This window comes from Candoia aspera, chromosome 8 (genome assembly GCF_035149785.1).
Source record: "Candoia aspera isolate rCanAsp1 chromosome 8, rCanAsp1.hap2, whole genome shotgun sequence".
Lineage (NCBI taxonomy): Eukaryota > Metazoa > Chordata > Lepidosauria > Squamata > Boidae > Candoia > Candoia aspera.
The window spans coordinates 57,250,466-57,269,267 of record NC_086160.1 but is presented as its reverse complement, the minus strand read 5'-3'; the positions used below and the strand labels follow the sequence as shown (position 1 = coordinate 57,269,267).

Genomic DNA, 18,802 nt, shown 5'->3' with positions numbered 1-18,802 from the left:
TGGCAGATCATGTGGTTTTGCAAAGTAGAACAGTGAGATTAATATTCAATATAAGGAAAGAGAAGCTAAACAATCCTATTTGCAAAATCCAACTTTAATCACTCTACAATTACAGCATTTTGGGGAGAGGGGTATTTCTGTTGTTGAGGTGGAAAACGAGAAAAGTATCAGTCTCCTAAGCTCGCACAGGAGCATTCTAAAGTCTGTATATATCCATTGCCTATACTGATTGTCTTTGCCTCCTGAAAAGCAGTTGAGTGGAAGTTTTGTGCCCTCTGTTACGTATTGCATGATCTCACTCTTCATGTGTATTGGTTTTTTTAAAACTTCTGATGATTTTGCAGGTATCTTCTCCAAGGCTCTCAAGTTCTTCAAAGAGCTATTCTGAAATGCATTCTCTTCTGTGCTATTCCTAAATCAGACTAAACTACACCAGTATCACTGGAATGGCTAAGTTTTCCATTTTAATTGTGGTGGCTTTCCTCCAAAATCTCCCTATATCTAGTTGATGTAACTCTTGAATGCTGATTTTAGGTAACAGTATCCTTTTTCTCCCTGGGTTTCTGTTTTAGGAAGACCTCCAAAGCGTTATACAGCTTTTCAGATTTCTGCATATTGCTGTGGGGCTTCCTGGATTGCCAAGTGGGTGACAGAGCATTCAGTGTTAATTTTCTATACTGGTGAATGAACTTTTGGTAGGCTACCTTCACTAACTTTGGTACTCTTTTGGAGAAGTTTGGGCCCGAGCAGGCCAATTATCAAAGTTCCAGCTGGAGCTGTGATCAAGATTGCTAGGAAAGCCATTGTCACGATATACAGGCCATATTCTTCTAGCTTTTCCATTTTAGACTGTTGTGCTGTATCTAAGGCAACAGAACCAATTGCAGCCTGCAGACAAATTTTTTAAAGAAGTCACTGATCTGGATTCATATATTACATTAAATCATGGTTTATATAGCCATGGTTGATTGAATAAAGACAGTTGTCGGGATTTGTACATCACATTATGCTATAAAGAGAAATTGCAATATTTGTGTTCACCTACGGTGCTAACCAGAACCTGAACAAGATGGATCAACACAATTAGTAAAGCAGGTTCCTCAACTGCATCTTAAGTTTATGAGAGAACCTTTCTTTTTTCCCCCTTCCATCTGTAGGCAGTTACATCCCTCAAAGTTATCCTACATGGGGAAACTTGCCACAAATAACATTTGGTCGGTTAAGGCAATTCACAGAAAGTTTCCCACTGCCTGTCATTCATCCTCTATATTGTTCTAGCACAGCCTTTCACAATTGGAGCACCGCGTTGTGTGTGCTTGGCTTCCATCATTCCCCGGGCAGCATGGCCATTTCTGAGAATTTTAGGAATTGAACTTCACACATTTGGAGGGCATCCAGATTGGAAAAGATTGTTTTGGAGCATATTCTCTACTCACCAAGAGTGTTTGGAAACATGGAGAGTGGCATAATTTTAGATGGCCAACACCTCAGAATAAGTATTCTGATGTTTGGGATCAACACAAACGAATATTCTTACACACATTACGTTTCAGACCAGTGTAGCTATTCCTGAGAAGTATGGTATTTCTGGTTGCCTCAGTTATAAAACCAAAAGAGCTACACTGTACATGTCTTCATTTAAAAAAATAAGGGTGATTATTTAGTGTGTTTATCATATGGGCATAATTATATATTTTTAAAGGCATATGGTATTGCTTTTTTGCAATCAATCAAAAACTATTCGCTAGAGCTCATAATGACTATATGGAACCTCGATTGGAAATGGCATTATCTGAATACCTTTCAGGGATATTCAAACCTACTTGGGGGTCTCCAAAATAATTTGATTGGCTACAGGGGCTTTAGGGCTTCTTGGGTTTTTATGTCTACTCAGAAATAAATCAGTTCAGTGGTAATTATTCCACATAAACAGATATACAACTTCATTTTTTAGTAAAAAGTGTTATAATACTGTTATCTACCGTGCCAATGAAAAGAGCTTTAGCCATTTATCTCATAACCATCAGTATTTTTATTTGTCCTCGTCTATACCTAGGACTGAGCAGTGTAGCTCTCTCTCTTACTGCTTTCCAGTTCAAAAAGATATGTCACTTTCTTCCCATCAGTAATGTATGATAAATTAATTTCCTTGAAATAGAATTTTTAAATATGTCTATTATGAATTTCCTTTGCTAAGCAATACTGTGGATGACATATATTGCTGTATTTATATTTAAATATATGTCCTTAATTGCATTGATAAAGTTACATAAAAATGATAGACAAATAGCATGACCATGACTATCCTCATTTTCCATCTTTGCATGAAAAAGCCGTAAAATGCAATAAAACAGCCTAAAATAATAAACAATTATCTGTTGCTAATAGTAAGCCTTTACTATTTAGAAGTAGCACCTGTTATCATAGTTGGTCTAAAACATGTAGCAAAGAGTCTATGTGAAGTTTTTGAAGAATGCCCATGCCATAATCAAAAAGGCCTCCTGGATGCTAGCCTGCCTCACCTGACTCAGGAGCAGGAATTCAAAAGGAAGGCCTCTGTACTGGAACAAATATTTCAAAGGTTTGCAGGGCTGGGGGATGTATTGTGGCCAGAAAACACATGCCAGAAGACAGCAGGCTGACACACACCAACACATTCTCCATGGACCATTCTCTTTCCATACATACACAATTCACAACAGATACATGCACCCCAGGGCTGCCAGAGCATCCCAGGCAGGGAAAAGCTGTCACCTTTCAATCTGAGATAAGAACTTTCACTGCTTTGTTCTGGAGATCAGGGGTGGGCAACAGGTGGCCTTCCAGATCTTGCTGAACTATAATCCCCCACAGGTTTGTCGCCAGCACAGCCAGTGGTGAGAGAGAGTTGAAATTTTAGTTCAGCAACATTCGGAGGAGCATAGATGATCTATTCTGATTTTAATTTCAAAACCAACTGAAGGCCTATAGGCTTTTAAAGTTTCATAATCACTCATGGACATTTATGGGGGAGGGATGCTTCTGAGCAGAAGAGAGCTATTCTCACATTTTCTCCCCACCCCCACCCCTCTCCCTATTTGGTGTTAGATATATGTAAATGTCTTCATTGGTGCCACTCCCTTGTTTTCATAAAGTTCGGATCTGTTGTACAAAAATACTCTACCTGGACAGTTGCTTTGGGGATCCATGCCAGCGCAATAAATATTTTTTCCTTGAAAGCAAAGCCAGCGGCAGAAACCAAGACAAATGTAATCATAACTCGAATCGTTAAAGCCAAAGACATTGTAGCCAAACAAAGCCCTGTAGTAGAGAGATACTTGATTGTTCCACTTGGACTGGGATAATATTTGTAAGAGCAACTGCCAGACATTGACAATCTTGATCAATAAAAAAATAGCTAAGTATTTTTCAGATGGAGGTAGCTCATTTTGTGAAACCAATTAGCCATGGCTGTATTTCTTTTATCAATTAACTTACCATCAAAAATTCATGTTTTGTTTTTTTTAAACGAGGTACTTTATTTGTAGTTATGACCTCCAACTGACTAGGAGCAAATGTATAGCTCTCCTCCAAAGGCAATGATTACTGAACTATAGGGAAATGGGAGAAGAATCTTGTTGAGAGATACAGATCTCTTTGGCAAACAAGCTCTCTTGCTTTCACAATACTGCAAAAATAAAACTCTGGTATAATAATACTATGTTGTAGCTTTCCAGGCATTTTTCTCATACCTCTCTCGGAAAACTACCTCATATACTGAGAACTACTTGAACAATAATATCTATATGAACATCAATCTTAGGATGCTGCATGGTCAGTTCCTCAGTTAAAATATTCATAATAGACAGCAAGTGGTTATTCACCTGGGTGCAAGACCATTCATAAACTTAGAGCTTTTAGTTGTATGACTGACAACACTTTTTTAAAATTGTAAGTTTGCTGCATAGAGAAATATAAGCATGTTCTGGTTTGGAAAACACACTCAACTGCCAGTTTACATATTGCTATAAACCATAATGTGATTTTAAATCATGGCTCATGGCCTAGTGTGTTCCATGAATGCAACCAATTCTGACTAAGATTCTGATTCTTCTCCTAAGGAAGCCAGGCAGAAAGAAAAGTAAGGATGGATAGAAGGGAGGGAGGGAGGGGAATATATATATCTATATATCTATATCTATATATTCATATGGCATAGCAGTTCAGTGTTCATGCTGCTTTTTCTTGCTGGGAAATCCTTGTGAGGTCCAGCAGCCAGATGTGTAGACTATTTAGCCGTGACAAGTCACATTGTCCAGGGTGCACCATGAGGAGGCTAGTCTACATTGCACTGAGTTGGGCTGAGAGAGTGACTGGCCCAAGGTCACCCAGCCGGCTTTCATGCCTAAAGCGGGACTAGAACTCACAGACCCCTGGTTTCTAGCCCAGAACCTTAACCACTAGACCAAACTGGCTCTCAGGCAGAGTATTTCAGAGTACTATAGCTCTTGTAAGCAAACTTACCAAGAGTTTTAGCTCCAAGAGAAGAAACTGAGATTTCAGCTCCAATCAAACCAAACAGAAATGGCTGGAACACGTGCCATGCAAAAGTAACAATTTCTTCCACTGCTTTCTGCAAGACATACATCAAACAAGTTTTATACCAGTAAGTGCTGATGGTACCTGTGTTGCAAAAGTGTGGCATCAAACATCTTAAAATTAATTTGTCCACGCAAGACACCACTTCCCTTGTTTTAACGCTAGAAATTGGATTCTGCCTTTAATTATAAAGTAGTACCATCTTTCAAAGACTTGAAGAAACCATTATGGTAATTAACACAGAATGTAGAAAATATACCACTAGAAAAAATTATTTCAATATCTCAAAGATCAGCTGAGCTAAAATAATTTGTTAGACCTCATGTTTGAAATAGATTGCCTTTATTTGTCTATTTATCCATTTTTTTAATTAAGGGGAAGAAAGGCTATTAAAGTTATAGCATCACCACTTCACCTACTGCTGCTTTAAAGGGAAAAAGTAAAGGTTGCCCTGGCAGCAAAACAAATACCTAACTTTGCTATGGACCATAAGGACACAATATGTAATTAGAAAGAAAAAATGCACTCTATGACTGTTACCTGACCTGCCATTTATTATCAGCAAATCAAAAATGCTGAAGTTGCTTGAAGATTACTTGGAGAGTGGATAAAATGTGCATGTGTGTACGTGTAATGGGCTGACATGCATTTGATCCAAATAAATAAAAATAAAAATTGGTTGGTTGCCATCAAGTCATATGTCAATTCCTAGTGACTATATGGATAGATATTCTTCAAAATGATTTCTCTTCAACTTGGTTTTTAGCTCTCTCACTGTTGTCACTGAATCTATCTACCTTCCACTTACCTTCTCTTACTTTTTTGCCAATCTGAAACAGTTTTTCACCATGTTCTGTCCTGTCTAGGGCTTCCTACCCTAGTTTTGCATAAGAACAACGAGAAGTTCTGGTATATCCATTTTCCTAAGGACATTCCATAACTTTTCATGGTCAGCACAGTCAAAGGCCTTTCTGTATTTAATGAGGCATATATGGATCTCTCTCTCTCTTCCTGTTCTCTGGCTTTCTAAATTATCTAGTTTACATCAACAATATTACAGTAATATTTCTTGTTCCTCAGCCTTATCTGAAACAGGCTTGATCCTCTAGCATTTTCCTTTCCATGTAGGGCTCTAATCTGCATTAGATGATCTTAAGCGTTACCTTCCTAGCATATGAAATTGGGGTTATTATAAAATAGTTTGTAATCTGTTAAGTCTCCTTTCTTTGGTACTGGTATACAGACTGACTTTTTCAAATCTGTTGGTCACTGTGTCTTCCAAATTTGCTGGCATAGTTTGGTTAGAGCCTTAACTGATTCTTCTTCTGGTATCTGCCTTATTTCTGTAGACATTCTGTCAGTTCCTGTAGCCTTCCTTCATGGTAGTGACTGGAGTGCTGATCTGACTTCACCTTCCAATACTAGACGTTCATGTCTATAGGTAACATCTTCAAAGGTATATTGAATGTTGGTATCCCTGTTATAAAGATTTTCAATATACTCCTTCTATCCCTGTTTGATCTTTTCTGAATCAGTTTCTATCTGTTCACTGGCATCCTTTAACATACCAGTTTGAGTTTGGAACTTCTTTTGAGTTCAGAGATCTTTTGGAATATTTTTCTTGCTTTTCCATATTTTGTTTCCATCTCCATCATTTTTACATATGCTATTAAAATACTGCCTTTTGTCTTTCCTAACAGTTTTCTTGAATTTCCTATTAAGCTCCTTCATAGGATATTTATCTTTCTTGACATTGGTTTCTCTCCTGTTCTTAGCAATTTCCACTATCTGCTCTGACAATCAGTTTGATTTCTTCTGTTTCTTAGTCTTGGTATTCTCTTTTTGCATTGTCCTTAACAAATATTTTGATTTCAGTCCACAATTCCTCTGGTTTCCTATCAGTGAGGTTAGAACTTCAAAGACGTTCTTGATGCTCTACTTGAAAATGGTGGATACACACTGAAGATCATACCTTAGAAGCTGAACAGTTCTTCTGTTTTACCTTATTATAAAATTAATGAATTCCATCTGAATTTAATAGTGTGACATACAGGCAATGCCCTGAGGAAAAGCAAACAAAGCAAAGGAAGAAAGGGAATAAGTAATCTAAGGAATGCAGATGTGTGAAGGCCAAAGAATGTCCAAGCTTGAATCAGCTAAAACTAAGCCAGGAACTGGAAGCTGACCATACAGTGAAATTTGAAAATAAGCAGTAAAACCTACCTAGCCCAGTGACAACTGCAACCGGTGAGCATGAAGCTAAGGGGGACAGTAAAAAAAACTGCTGCTGGCATGTTATAAAAAGAGGGGCTGGATAGAAACCTGACTCCAAGATACTTCATACCAGCTATCTGGATTGCAATCCATCTGTACAAGCAAAGCCTTGCTACATTGTAATCAATAAAGTTAGGTTAACAGAGAATTATATGTATGCTGTGTGTCATTTAGTGTGAGACACCCACCCAAGATCCCAGAAGAGCTAGTATCAAAAGATGTATGAGTATGTTCTTTGCATAAATTCCGAACTGTTGACCAGGGGTACATCATCAACCATCTCAAACTGTCTGCTTCTAGCTGTTTCTAAGCCGCAGAGCACTACAAGTATGGAGAGCTGGTTATATGTGCCTCAGTGGGGGCTGTAAGGAAGACGTCCTACTAGAAGTGAGATATAACAAACTTGATGTGGAATTCTACACAGAGCAGTTTGGTATCTGTTCCCCAATCAGCCCCACGCCATGTTTTTGCTGTTATAACTGTCATGCTAAAGGTCTGTCCACAAAGTCTGAGTGATATTAATCTCTTTCTGTTTGTTCAGGTTGTCCTAAGTAGTAGATGGTATGTTCACTGACAGCTAAGATATTAATCTGTAGTTGATTCATTTCATTTCTCACTATGCCAAGTTTTTTGTGCTTCTACATTCCATGCTCCTTTTTTAAATAATAATTTTTATTAAAGTTTACAAATGCACATAAAAAACTAATACAAATGAAGAATATAAAAAAGAATTAAAAGTACAGAGGAAAAAAATAATAAAAATAATAAAAAGATAATAGCATACATATTTTAACCTTAATCAAATACATCAGTTTTATATTTCTTTGCTTTACTTTTAGCACAGTAACTTATCACTTTCTCTAAAAATACAGCAAAAGAAATCTCTTCCCATATCTTAGCTGTTAGCTATAAACAAATCTTTAAAGCATTGTTATTCAGTCCTAGTCAAAAAGTCCATTAACAGCTACCAGAAGCAATAACATATATATATATTAATCTTGATCAAATAAATCCACTTTATATTCCTTCCATTTACTTTTAAAAAGCTTGATCTTTAATTCCTTCAAATAATGTCCCACAAGTTGATTTCTTATCTTTTTCTCTTTGTCTCCTCTCAGAAACTCCTTCACTAGTTTAACATGCTCTTTTGAAAATCCAAGATACAGTAAGAAAGCTATCCAAGTCACTCTTGATTTATTATTTGTATATCCCCTTTAATTATTAAGATATCAGCCAGTTTTGTTTGTAAATCCAGTGTGGCATCTTTTTCCATATCATTCCTTAGTCTGCATTTTTAAATCCACGTTCAAATCTACATTCAAATCTTCAGTTTCTATTTTGTCCAGTAAAATCTGTTCCTCTTCTGTAGCCTCTTTTAAATCCATTTTTATAAAAGCAGACAAAGCACTCAGTAATTTCTGAGTGCATTGTTCCCAAATATCCTTGAATTCTTCCACAGACAAATAATATTGCTCCATTGTATTAACAGGTCTCTTCTTTAATTGTAACCTTTAGTTCTCTCTGGTTCCCTCTAGTCAACCTTCAAAGTCCCCTCATGTGTTTTTTTCTAATTAACAACACTTTCCCATAGCAGGATTTCTTATAGTTAGTTTCAAAATCTTCATATACAGTATATTTTTGTAAAATTTTAAACAACCCCAATATTCTTTCAAGTCCATCTGGCCCCTTAATCTGTTTATAACATTCCAAAGTCAACCTTCTAGTCAAGCTTTTGCTGTTTGTTCAAAAATATTTTTTATTCTTTTTAAAGTCCTTAAACTTACATGAAATTTCTTTCATCAAGGCTAGAAGGGAACTCACCCAGTGTAATGAAACTTGCCCTTCTGAAGGCTCCTAACATCCAAAAAGCCATTAACAAGCAATTTCCTAAAGTGGTTAAGAGAGAAAGTATGTGAACCCAGTGTCCATTTGAAGGTGCCGAACTGTGGCTTGGGCAGAGAAGACTTTCCCCTGACTCCCAAAGCTCTAAAACCCACCAGAGACTGCTGTCTTATGGCTCCTCATGGGGATCCTGTGGGCGATTCTGGTCCCCTCCTTGCTCCAGAGAGGAATTCCAAGGAGCTGATCCATTCACCGGCTCCTCTTTCCACAGCAGCCATCAGCACCCCTCTCTGCAGAGCCATCTTCAGTCCAACATGGCTTCCCCAGAAGTCCCTGAATCTACATTCCATATTCCCATAATGATTCTCTCTTTGGAGCTTCAATTTTTCTTTTCTTGCACTGTGACATCATGTGCCAGATGTTCAAAAGGTTTTCATCTAGCTAGATCATAAATAGCATCAGTACTCAGAAAAATTCTTAGCTTTTCCTCAGTCACACACAAAATTCTCAGTAATACCTCAGGGGCACATCATCCAATGCCGTATCAACATTCATTCTATTTTGCATTTTTCTTGGTAAAAAGTCCTATTGCCTTCTCTTGCACAGTATGAAGTGATGCCTTTGTCATTGTCACTGAGATGATCAGTCACTTCTAGCACCCTCCTATATTGCTGCTATCCATATACTGTAGCTGCCTGCTTGATTTAGCTGGGCAAAATGGGAAAAACTCCATGCCTTGGGTGACCCTGCTGGAAGAGTATATACCCACTATACTTTGTTTATGTCTCCTAAATGCCCCTCACCACCATAATGAGGCAGCATAGCAAGACTTGGGACAGAAGAAAGATCAAATACTCATGCCTTAAAGCAGAAGAAGGCAACTTTGCTTTAACCCCAACGTTTGCAATTTATACACATATTTGGAAGTTAAATAACTTTTTAAATTAAATAAAGACATGCTCTCACAAAACAGCTTCCACAGAGGGCATGATCAATCACAAGCACTTGTTAACTAGGAGGCAAACTGTAGATTTGCTCTTGACTTTTGTTGTTTATTCGTTCAGTCACTTCGTGACTTCACGGACCAGCCCACGACTCTTCATGACTTCACGGACCAGCCCACACCAGAGCTTCCTGTTGGTCATCAACACCCCCAGCTCCCCCAAGGATGAGTCCGTCACCTCTGGAATATCATCTATCCGTCTTGCCCTTGGTCGGCCCCTCTTCCTTTTGCCCTCCACTCTCCCTAGCATCAGCATCTTCTCCAGGGTATCCTATCTTCTCATTATATGGCCAAAGTACTTCAGTTTTGCCTTTAATATCATTCCCTCAAGGGAGCAGTCTGTCTTTATTTCCTGGAGGATGGACTGGTTGGATCTTCTTGCAGTCCAAGGCACTCTCAGAATCTTCCTCCAACACCACAGTTCAAAAGCATCGATCTTCCTTCGCTCAGCCTTCCTTATGGTCCAGCTCTCGCAGCCATATGTTACTACAGGGAACACCATTGCTTTAACTATGCGGGCCTTTGTTGTCAGTGTGATGTCTCTGCTCTTAACTATTTTATCGCGATTTGTCATTGCTCTCCTCCCAAGAATTAAACGTCTTCTGATTTCCTGGCTGCAGTCAGCATCTGCAGTAATCTTCGCACCTAGGAATACAAAGTCTGTCACTGCCTCTACGTTTTCTTCCTCTATTTGCCAGTTATCAATCAAGCTGGTTGCCATAATCTTGGTTTTTTTGAGGTTTAACTGCAAGCCAGCTTTTGCACTTTCTTCTTTCACGTTCATCATAAGGCTCCTCAGTTTCTCCTCACTTTCAGCCATCAAAGTGGTATCATCTGCATATCTGAGGTTGTCAATGTTTCTTCCAGCAATTTTAACCCCCTCCTTGGGTTTATCAAGCCCAGCATGTCGCATGGTGTGTTCTGCGTACAAGTTGAATAGGTAGGGTGAGAGGATACAGCCCTGCCGTACTCCTTTCCCAATCTTAAACCAGTCCATTGTTCCATGGTCTGTTCTTACTGTTGCTACTTGGTCATTATACAGATTCCTCAGGAGACAGACAAGATGACTTGGTATCCCCATACCGCTAAGAACTTGCCACAATTTGTTATGGTCCACACAGTCAAAGGCTTTAGAATAGTCAATAAAACAGAAATAGATGTTTTTCTGAAACTCCCTGGCTTTTTCCATTATCCAGCGGATATTGGCAATTTGGTCCCTAGTTCCTCTGCCTTTTCTAAACCCAGCTTGTACACCTGGCAATTCTCGCTCCATGAATTGCTGGAGTCTACCTCGACTACCCATTACAATCTCCAGGATGCTTTCTATTATTGAGCCACCTGTATCTTTTTTTTCCATACAAAGCTCTGGGCTGGGCCACCTACCAGTGTTATTTTCTCAGTGTTCTTGACTTCTACAAGAGTCCAAAGGAATTCCTAGAAATAAGAGGTTGGCATACTACTAGGAAAATGTCTGCTTCCTTTCGATTTGTTTTTTAACTGAAAGAATCTGAATAAATACACCTCCACCCCTATCCCTACCCCTACATTGATAAATATGGGCACCATACTGCCTATCTTTGTCCTAAACTAAGACTGACCAGTTGTATTATAAAGTAGTAATACTGGCAACCAGTCTATTTTTCAGAATCAGAGTCAGTACTCTGATGTGTGTTAACGGAATCCTTACCTTCTCATCAGACCATGCAATCCCAGCCAGAAATGCCAAAACAATGACGCAGAGTCCTCCAGATCCTGGAAGATCAGAATATTTGCTGCTCAAAAGAGAAAATGCAGCCAAGCCAAGCACAAAGAAGGTTCTTTTCCATACAATGGCTGTCTGAAAGAAGAAAAGGAAATGGAAAAGGTTTATAATTCACTATAGCACTAGAGTGCAAAAGGACAAAATGTGTTGTAGGCTGCCTCCTGGTGGTCAAGTAAAGTGTAAATCTACAGGAATGTACAGTATACTCAAATAGCACCCCCCTCCCCAGGGTAGTGGGATCATGATGTAATATCAGCTTTATCTCTCAAGTCTGATAGCTAATATGCAAGAAAGTGTGTACTTCCCCATGGAATCTCAAAAGCAACCCTAATTTTCACTTGCTTGCTGACCGGAAACCCAACTTTTCATTCAGTAATAATTTATTACTATTCACTCGTGAAGAGGAAGTGAAAACCCAGGCAGTTCAAATATACTACTTCTGCAGCTACTGCGCTGCAAGCCATCAGGGCTCTCTCTATAACTTGGTTTAAATGATGACAACATGATATTGCACTTAAAAGAATCTCAGGAAGCAGAAAATGTGACATTTTCATGAGGCCCTATCACCAATGATTAAAAAATAAATAAATCTAGAAATCACACACATACAATCAGTCAGTTCAAAGAGTACTTATTACCTAGTTGCAGCATTTCTCAACCTTGGCAATTTTAAGATGTGTGGACTGCCAAGGTAGAAAAACACTGCCTACCTGAATAAGGTTTAGGACATGTTCACTGCAGAGTGGGTGACTGGAGAGCGATCATTTGGACCTCTTCCAAGGAAGCAGGCCTTTCTTGTTCCTTCTTTATTCTTCTCGTTTTTCTCTCCATCTGATACTTATCCCCAGTTTTATAGAATACAATGGATAAGTGGAAGCTATTCTCTTTGTAGAGACTTATTATTGCTATGCCCTATCAAGGACAATGTCCCTTCTTAATAATCTAGGTCTAGCTGGCAAAATAGAAATTATCCAGGTGCTAAACCTTCTTTCCAACCCTTGCTGGAATGATAACTTTTCAATCTAGTTTTCACCAGTTCTGCCTTTGTATCAATGGGATTATAACACCTTTTGGAAATGAGAGGTGAATTCCATCTATTCCAGCTTCTCAGAATGTGCTCAATTTATTAGATGCTCTATGGAGCAGCCTACAAAAATGTGGGCTTTGTCACAGAATGATAATTTTCCAACAGTATTTTTTTTACCTGATCCTTGCTTGGAAAGTACCAAACAAAAAATCCTAAAAGGCAACCAGCACCTGCACCGATAACAACTTCCGCCAGACCATGGAAGACGGAACGAAGGGTGGAACCTATGAAAAAGCAATGGGAAAAGAGTCAAGCAGATATTTTAATGTGATTTCCTTTTTAGTGGTTTAGAAATATAATTAATATATTTCTACAAAAACTAGGAAAAATATTGACTAACCACAAATCAAAAGATGGGTGCATCTTTTGAGATGGGTGGCCATATAAGTTGGAAAAATAAATAAATAAATAATGTTGGGGCAAGAAGTCACAGTATAACCACATAAGATAAGGCAGGATCACCTCAAATCAGCATTTGTACATCGTGAAAACCAGATGCATGACAAAAAGGTAAGACAATCAGCATCAGAGGGCTCAAAAGCAATAGACTTGAAGAAATGCAGATCTCTCTCTTTTAATGTCCCAGACTAATGTGGCTTAAGGAATACTTCTCTATGAAGGCCTTTCCCCATTTGTTCTAAGCATGATATGAACCATGCCCTGGCAATCTTTTTGACTGTGCTATGTTCCCATTATATTGCCTTCATCTCACACTCAGCCCACGTGGGAGGGGCAGCCTGGCATCTTCTGTTCAGTCCAACTGGTACAGCCATGGCCCATTTCCTCAGGTCTCAGATACTTTCCTCTGCTACTATTGGTTTTTTTTCCCCTCTAGGTAGGAAGAGCTGGGCAGAACTGCTACCATTATAATATGGGGAATTCCTTGCAGTTCTGCTGGACATTTGATTGGGAACTGGGGGAGATGCATGGTAAAGTGTGAGAGTCAGCTCTTCTGCTTTACTGCATAGTTCCCAGCTGTTGATCACCTGTTCTATGGTCTTCTGAGTGTGAGCTTAGTGAGCCTTCAGAATTGAAAATCTGAATGACAACTGAAACCATTGTCAAAATGAGCCTGCTAAACAGTTAATCAATGGCACAGCAAAGCAGGAGAAGTTCCGTCAGGTTGTGAGGGAGACAACCCTCTCATTTTATCATGGTGGGGCTGCTGGGTTTTGCAAGAGCCAGCATTCCTGTTTTATAATGCAGCTCCCCAGCTTTTGACAGATGGACACTTTCCTGCTTTGGCACATGCAGTTAAATAGCAGAAGTCAGTCAGTCAGTCTCTGTGAAAACTCACTATCTCCCCAGCCCCATCCATGCCCTACCCCTTCCTCCCAATTAATATATGGGTTCCTCTTGGCTAGTGATATCCAGAAAGCAGGAGACAGCAAAGCCTGAGCATTTCATAAATCATTTTGCTTAATATGCCCCGCACATACAAAATCATCACCCTTTAGTGACAAGACAAAACACAGACAATGGATGCAGAATCCAGATCTCCTGCAAGATCAGAGAATTTTATGCTGGTACAGTTTCTGCCAACTAACAAATGGGAGGTAGCACTTTAACTTAGAATAATTTCTCAGATTCTGAGCACCAAATCCATCTATCCATTTTTACAAGAAAATCATGCTAAATGCTTTGGAGTGCTTGGTTTCAACAAAGTATTAGCAGATACTATAGGTGTAGCTCAGTCCTTACCTAAGGCTACATCCAATTTTGTTTCTGCTGTGAGAAACAAAATTGGCCCTTACCTAATTCAGCAAGGTTATTCTTACGTTATATTTCTATGTTCTTACCATACTTTAGCAGATAACTGCCAAATTATTTGTTTTTAAAGCCAATTGTCTGTCTGCCTGTCTGTCTATCTATCTATCTATACCTTAATTATATGACTCCCATTATTAGAAGTTTCATTGCAAATGACAACTTATTTCACTGAAACAAAGCATCAGAAAATCTGTATTATGACAGAAAGATTCAGGAAGCAGCACTGAATGCCTTGAGTATTTTGAAATTCCAGGCGCTGACCTAAATTTTTAAAAGAACATGCATAATTACCTGAGTCTGAACATTATGACCCATCTGTTTACAATAAAATTCAACAAAAACAAATGAGGTAGATAAACAGAAAACAGAAAAACAGTAACATCAAGCTACAGAAGCTCAGATCTGCAACTATATTTGGGGACAGTCTAGACTGCTGAATCTATCATAGCAGAGTTCAACCATTTGTGTGTGCATGCATGTGTGTGTGTGTGTGTATAAAGAAAAGATAATAAGTCAGTTAAGTATACAAGAGGCCATTTTGTTTTCTAATTTTCATAAACCAATCCTGAGCAATTATACTGTCAAAATTGGGGGGCTCCAGGGAATGCAAAAAAAAAAGGGGTTGTGGGGCCTCATGTTGTTCACAAGCTGCACCACTGAATTATGGGTACATGATTATTTGCATTTCTGATTTGTTACATCTTTGGTTAAAGTTATAGCTAAACATCACCACAGTACAAAAAACAGTAGTATCTGTCTAAGGGTTTCAGTATTGGTTCTACTGATTTATTTTAATTCAGTCTTATCTAGGTCCGCATTGTTTGCCTTCTCCTAAGAAAAGAAGAAAAGAAAAAAAGACACTATAAATAAATATCACTGCCAATGTTGGCTTTTGATAATTCACCCCCCCCCCCCACCTTCCACTGGGTTCATGTTCCACTTCATCAATTTTATAGGGTAGCAATATTACCTGTGGAAAAAGCCATGCCCAAGAAAGTGTTAAAGCCTGTGATGGCTACAATGTCGTCCATACTGGAAGCAGCTATTAGCAAAGTTGGAATTCCTTGGTCTACACCATAACCTTGTTTCTGTAACATCAGCATGGAAAGGACTACAACAGCTGGAGATACAGCACCTAGAACAAATCTGAAAGCACACACTATCAGGCCTCATCAAGTAAAGAAGTAAGACCCAGCCATTGTTAAATCTGTCAAGGTTTGTAAGAGGCAGCAGAATATGACTGATTAAAGAACATATTGGTACTGTAGAAAGGTCATTTTCTTTCCCTAATACTTTAGAATGTTTTATTTTTATGTTAGAAAAACAAACAAACAAACAAAAAGGAGGTGGGTATGGTTTCTGATCACAATTGCACTATTCACTAAATATTCCGTGAACATTCCAAGCATTGTTATGATCCCAAGTGGTAGTGATGGGCCGTTCCCAACTTGTACTGGCTGGGGAGGAAAGGAGTTGTAACCCAACACAACTGGAAGGGGGGAAGACTGAGGAAAATGGGGTGTAAGACTGTAGAAAACCAAAGTTTCCAGATGTGTCAGTGCAAACAAGGGGGCATCCTTTGCCCATTTCTTCCCAACATTAAGGCGGCTTTGGGTGTGTTAACAAGGAAACTGAGAGTAGAGGGCTCTGGTTTACACGAACAGTATTTATGAGTGGAAGATAAGAAGAGGTACGTATAGTAAAAAGGAAAAGAAATACCCAGTGCAAAAAGAAGCAGGGTCACCTCTTACCCTAACATAAACCCCCATTCCCATGGGAAGTCCAAAAGAAAGTGAGATATGACTGCTGTTGAACATGCTTCAGTGATGCAGGGTCCCATGCTTAGTCTGAAACAGATACCTTTTAATTTACTCAGAGCCTGAAATACAAAAATATTGTACAATTAATACTATACATCTTTAGTGCCAGGAAGAAAAAGTCTTCTGAGATTTGCTAATACATAAACTGGGTTCACACTTGCAATAAACCATGTTTTCTGGATTAAATCCACAATTTCTCAAATAACCCCCTTGCACTAAGCCATAAAGCATGGTTTAGAAACCAAAATGGCCATAAAATGCTTGTTGAGTTTTGAGATAAAGAATGGGCTTCATTATTTGGGTGGACAGATAGCTTTTTCCCTACCATTTCTTAATGGCATCATAAATGTTAATTCTAGCAGCAAATAGCATAAGCAGCTGTGTATTTAAATATTTGTTTGACTGGAGTGGCTTATAAAGCCTGTATATAAATAAATAAATTAGTGTGATATTCAAATGTGACAAGGAATTGCATACAGGCAACAGAGTGAAACATGCTAACTCTTGTCTTGCTCATTATAAAAAACTGTTTCAGAAAAACTGGTCCTCCCATCTAATACAGAAATACAGCTGTCTGCTTCTCCTCTTCTGAATTCCAGAGATGGAGTAAATGTTTCCAAATTAACGGCTTTCCATATTATAATAATTCAAATTATTATTTCATATATGTTCACCATTCACCTTAATAGCCTCACAAACAAACAGTAGCAACACAACTTCAGGGATTCAAAATGAAGATGCTTTGGCACTGATATTAATAAATAGATAGTTGCCATTGTTGCCTTTTCCCTCCACTGGTCATACCAGAGACAGGATGGATAAGTTTTCCCAATTTGTCACAAGATTGAAAAATTACATTTTTCCCAAACATAAAGTGGGCCAAATATGCTAAGTGTATTATTGTTCCAACCAATGGTGTGTACCTATTTTCATGCTTAATTAAGACTGGTGGAAATGTTAAGAAGGACACTACAGGGTAGAAATTCCTATGTAATTATCAACAAAGCATGGAGCTTAAGTGCATTTCGAGCCCAAGTCCAAAACACTGTCTTGAGCCTTAGGTATCTTCTGGAAAAAGCAACTATTTCTGTAATGTGGCCAAAACCCCATCATATTCATGGAAGTCAACCAAGATAAGGCTGGGCTCTGAAGGAGCCTTTGTCTTTGGCTTGTTAACAATAAAAATCCTCCCCATAGTTGGCAGGGACAATTTTCAGGATTATTTCAAGAAGCATTATGTCTTAATTCTCCATGTTTTGCAAGGCCCTTTCAAAGACTTCCAGGGAAATCAATTAAAAATAGAAAAATGGCACACTACTCTTAGTGGAAGCATTTTCTTCTTTTTTTTAAAAAAAATGAGGTGGTTGGGATGGGAAATTAATCAGTTGATGGTAACACTTAAATAAGCCCTAATGATGGTTGCTAGATGTGTATGTTTAGGTAGGTAAATAACATGCAGACACACATACACACATATCCCTGGTCTAGCTATATTTCAATTTTAAGTATTTATAAGCATGATGGGAACTTATCTTTCCCAACACAGTATGATCAGATGTAACATCTCTCTCACTCCCACATGAATGGCAGGGAAGAGAGAAATTCCTCCTGGGTGACATTGAGAACCAAAGAAGATTAGCTGGAAAATTAATAAAAGAGTGCCAGTTTGGTGTAGTGGTTGCAGCACCATGCTAGAAACCAGGAGACTGAGAGTTCTAGTCCTGCCTTAGGCATGAAAGCTGGCTGGTGACCTTGGGCTAGTCACTTTCTCTCAGCCCAACTCACCTCACAGGGTTGTTGTTGTGGGGAAAATAGGAGGAAGAAGTATTAGGTATGTTCACCATCTTGAGTTACTTATAAAAATAATAATGGTGGGATTAAAAAAAATCGTTAAAAAAAGCCTCCTCTTCCTTCATATTCTGTTCCCAATAAGGATCACTTCTCCCCACACCTGTGCCCTTATACTAAAAGTAAAAAATGGAGTAACACACTACAAGTTACAGGTTCTCATGGTGTTTTGCTTCTGCAATGGAAAATTTTGAATTTCTTAAGAAGCCTTTGATACTCCACCTTTGGGTCAAGACCAAGACCAGCAAGAGCCAAAATAATCGAGAGGGCAATATTTCTCAATATAGTTCCCCACTCCACTTTGATTCGGATATACTGACTCACGAATTTAATATTTCTGATGAGAAATCCAGCAAGCAACATACCTAAATGGAATAGTGACAACCACCTGATTAACTCTTTTAGAACATTTGAGACATCTAGTATAAAATCTGACAGAGATGCCTACGCAAATAAACATCTTTTAGAGAAGTTTAATGGAGAGGGAGAGAGGGAGAATTAATGAATAAAACATGACTCTGCAGGAAAAATAAATGCAGCAAATCTATAAAAAGAATCAATGTTCAGATTCACAGATGCAAGGATAAAATCAGAGCCCTGTTGCTTGGCCTTTGGGGGACCCCATTCTAAAACTGATGTTGCACCCCCTCATATGCTGGTGTGAAACAATAAAGTAACCAAGCAGAACTCATCCTAATGATATTTGGCCTGGTAGGCAGCAGCTGAGCTATTAACTTTTTCCCCTCAGACAAATACATTAGAAAAGCCTGCTCTTATTAAGGTCCCCCTCTCTGCAGCTGGTCACAGCAGCTGGCCTT

General features: G+C 38.6%; 1 protein-coding gene across 1 annotated transcript in view; it reads right to left on the bottom strand.

Moving 5' to 3' along the window:
* Positions 1 to 268: 268 nt before the first annotated feature.
* LOC134502394 (sodium/hydrogen exchanger 9B2-like) overlaps positions 269 to 18,802 on the bottom strand; it is a 44,550-nt gene continuing 26,016 nt past the window's right edge. The window contains exons 5-12 of the mRNA XM_063310733.1: positions 18,207 to 18,349; positions 16,068 to 16,195; positions 15,287 to 15,462; positions 12,664 to 12,770; positions 11,385 to 11,534; positions 4,504 to 4,612; positions 3,164 to 3,300; positions 269 to 888 (exon numbers count right to left, since the gene is read on the bottom strand). Coding sequence (XP_063166803.1) covers positions 673 to 888; positions 3,164 to 3,300; positions 4,504 to 4,612; positions 11,385 to 11,534; positions 12,664 to 12,770; positions 15,287 to 15,462; positions 16,068 to 16,195; positions 18,207 to 18,349 — 1,166 coding nt within the window. The 3' untranslated portion in view covers positions 269 to 672. The remainder of the gene's footprint in view (positions 889 to 3,163; positions 3,301 to 4,503; positions 4,613 to 11,384; positions 11,535 to 12,663; positions 12,771 to 15,286; positions 15,463 to 16,067; positions 16,196 to 18,206; positions 18,350 to 18,802) is intronic.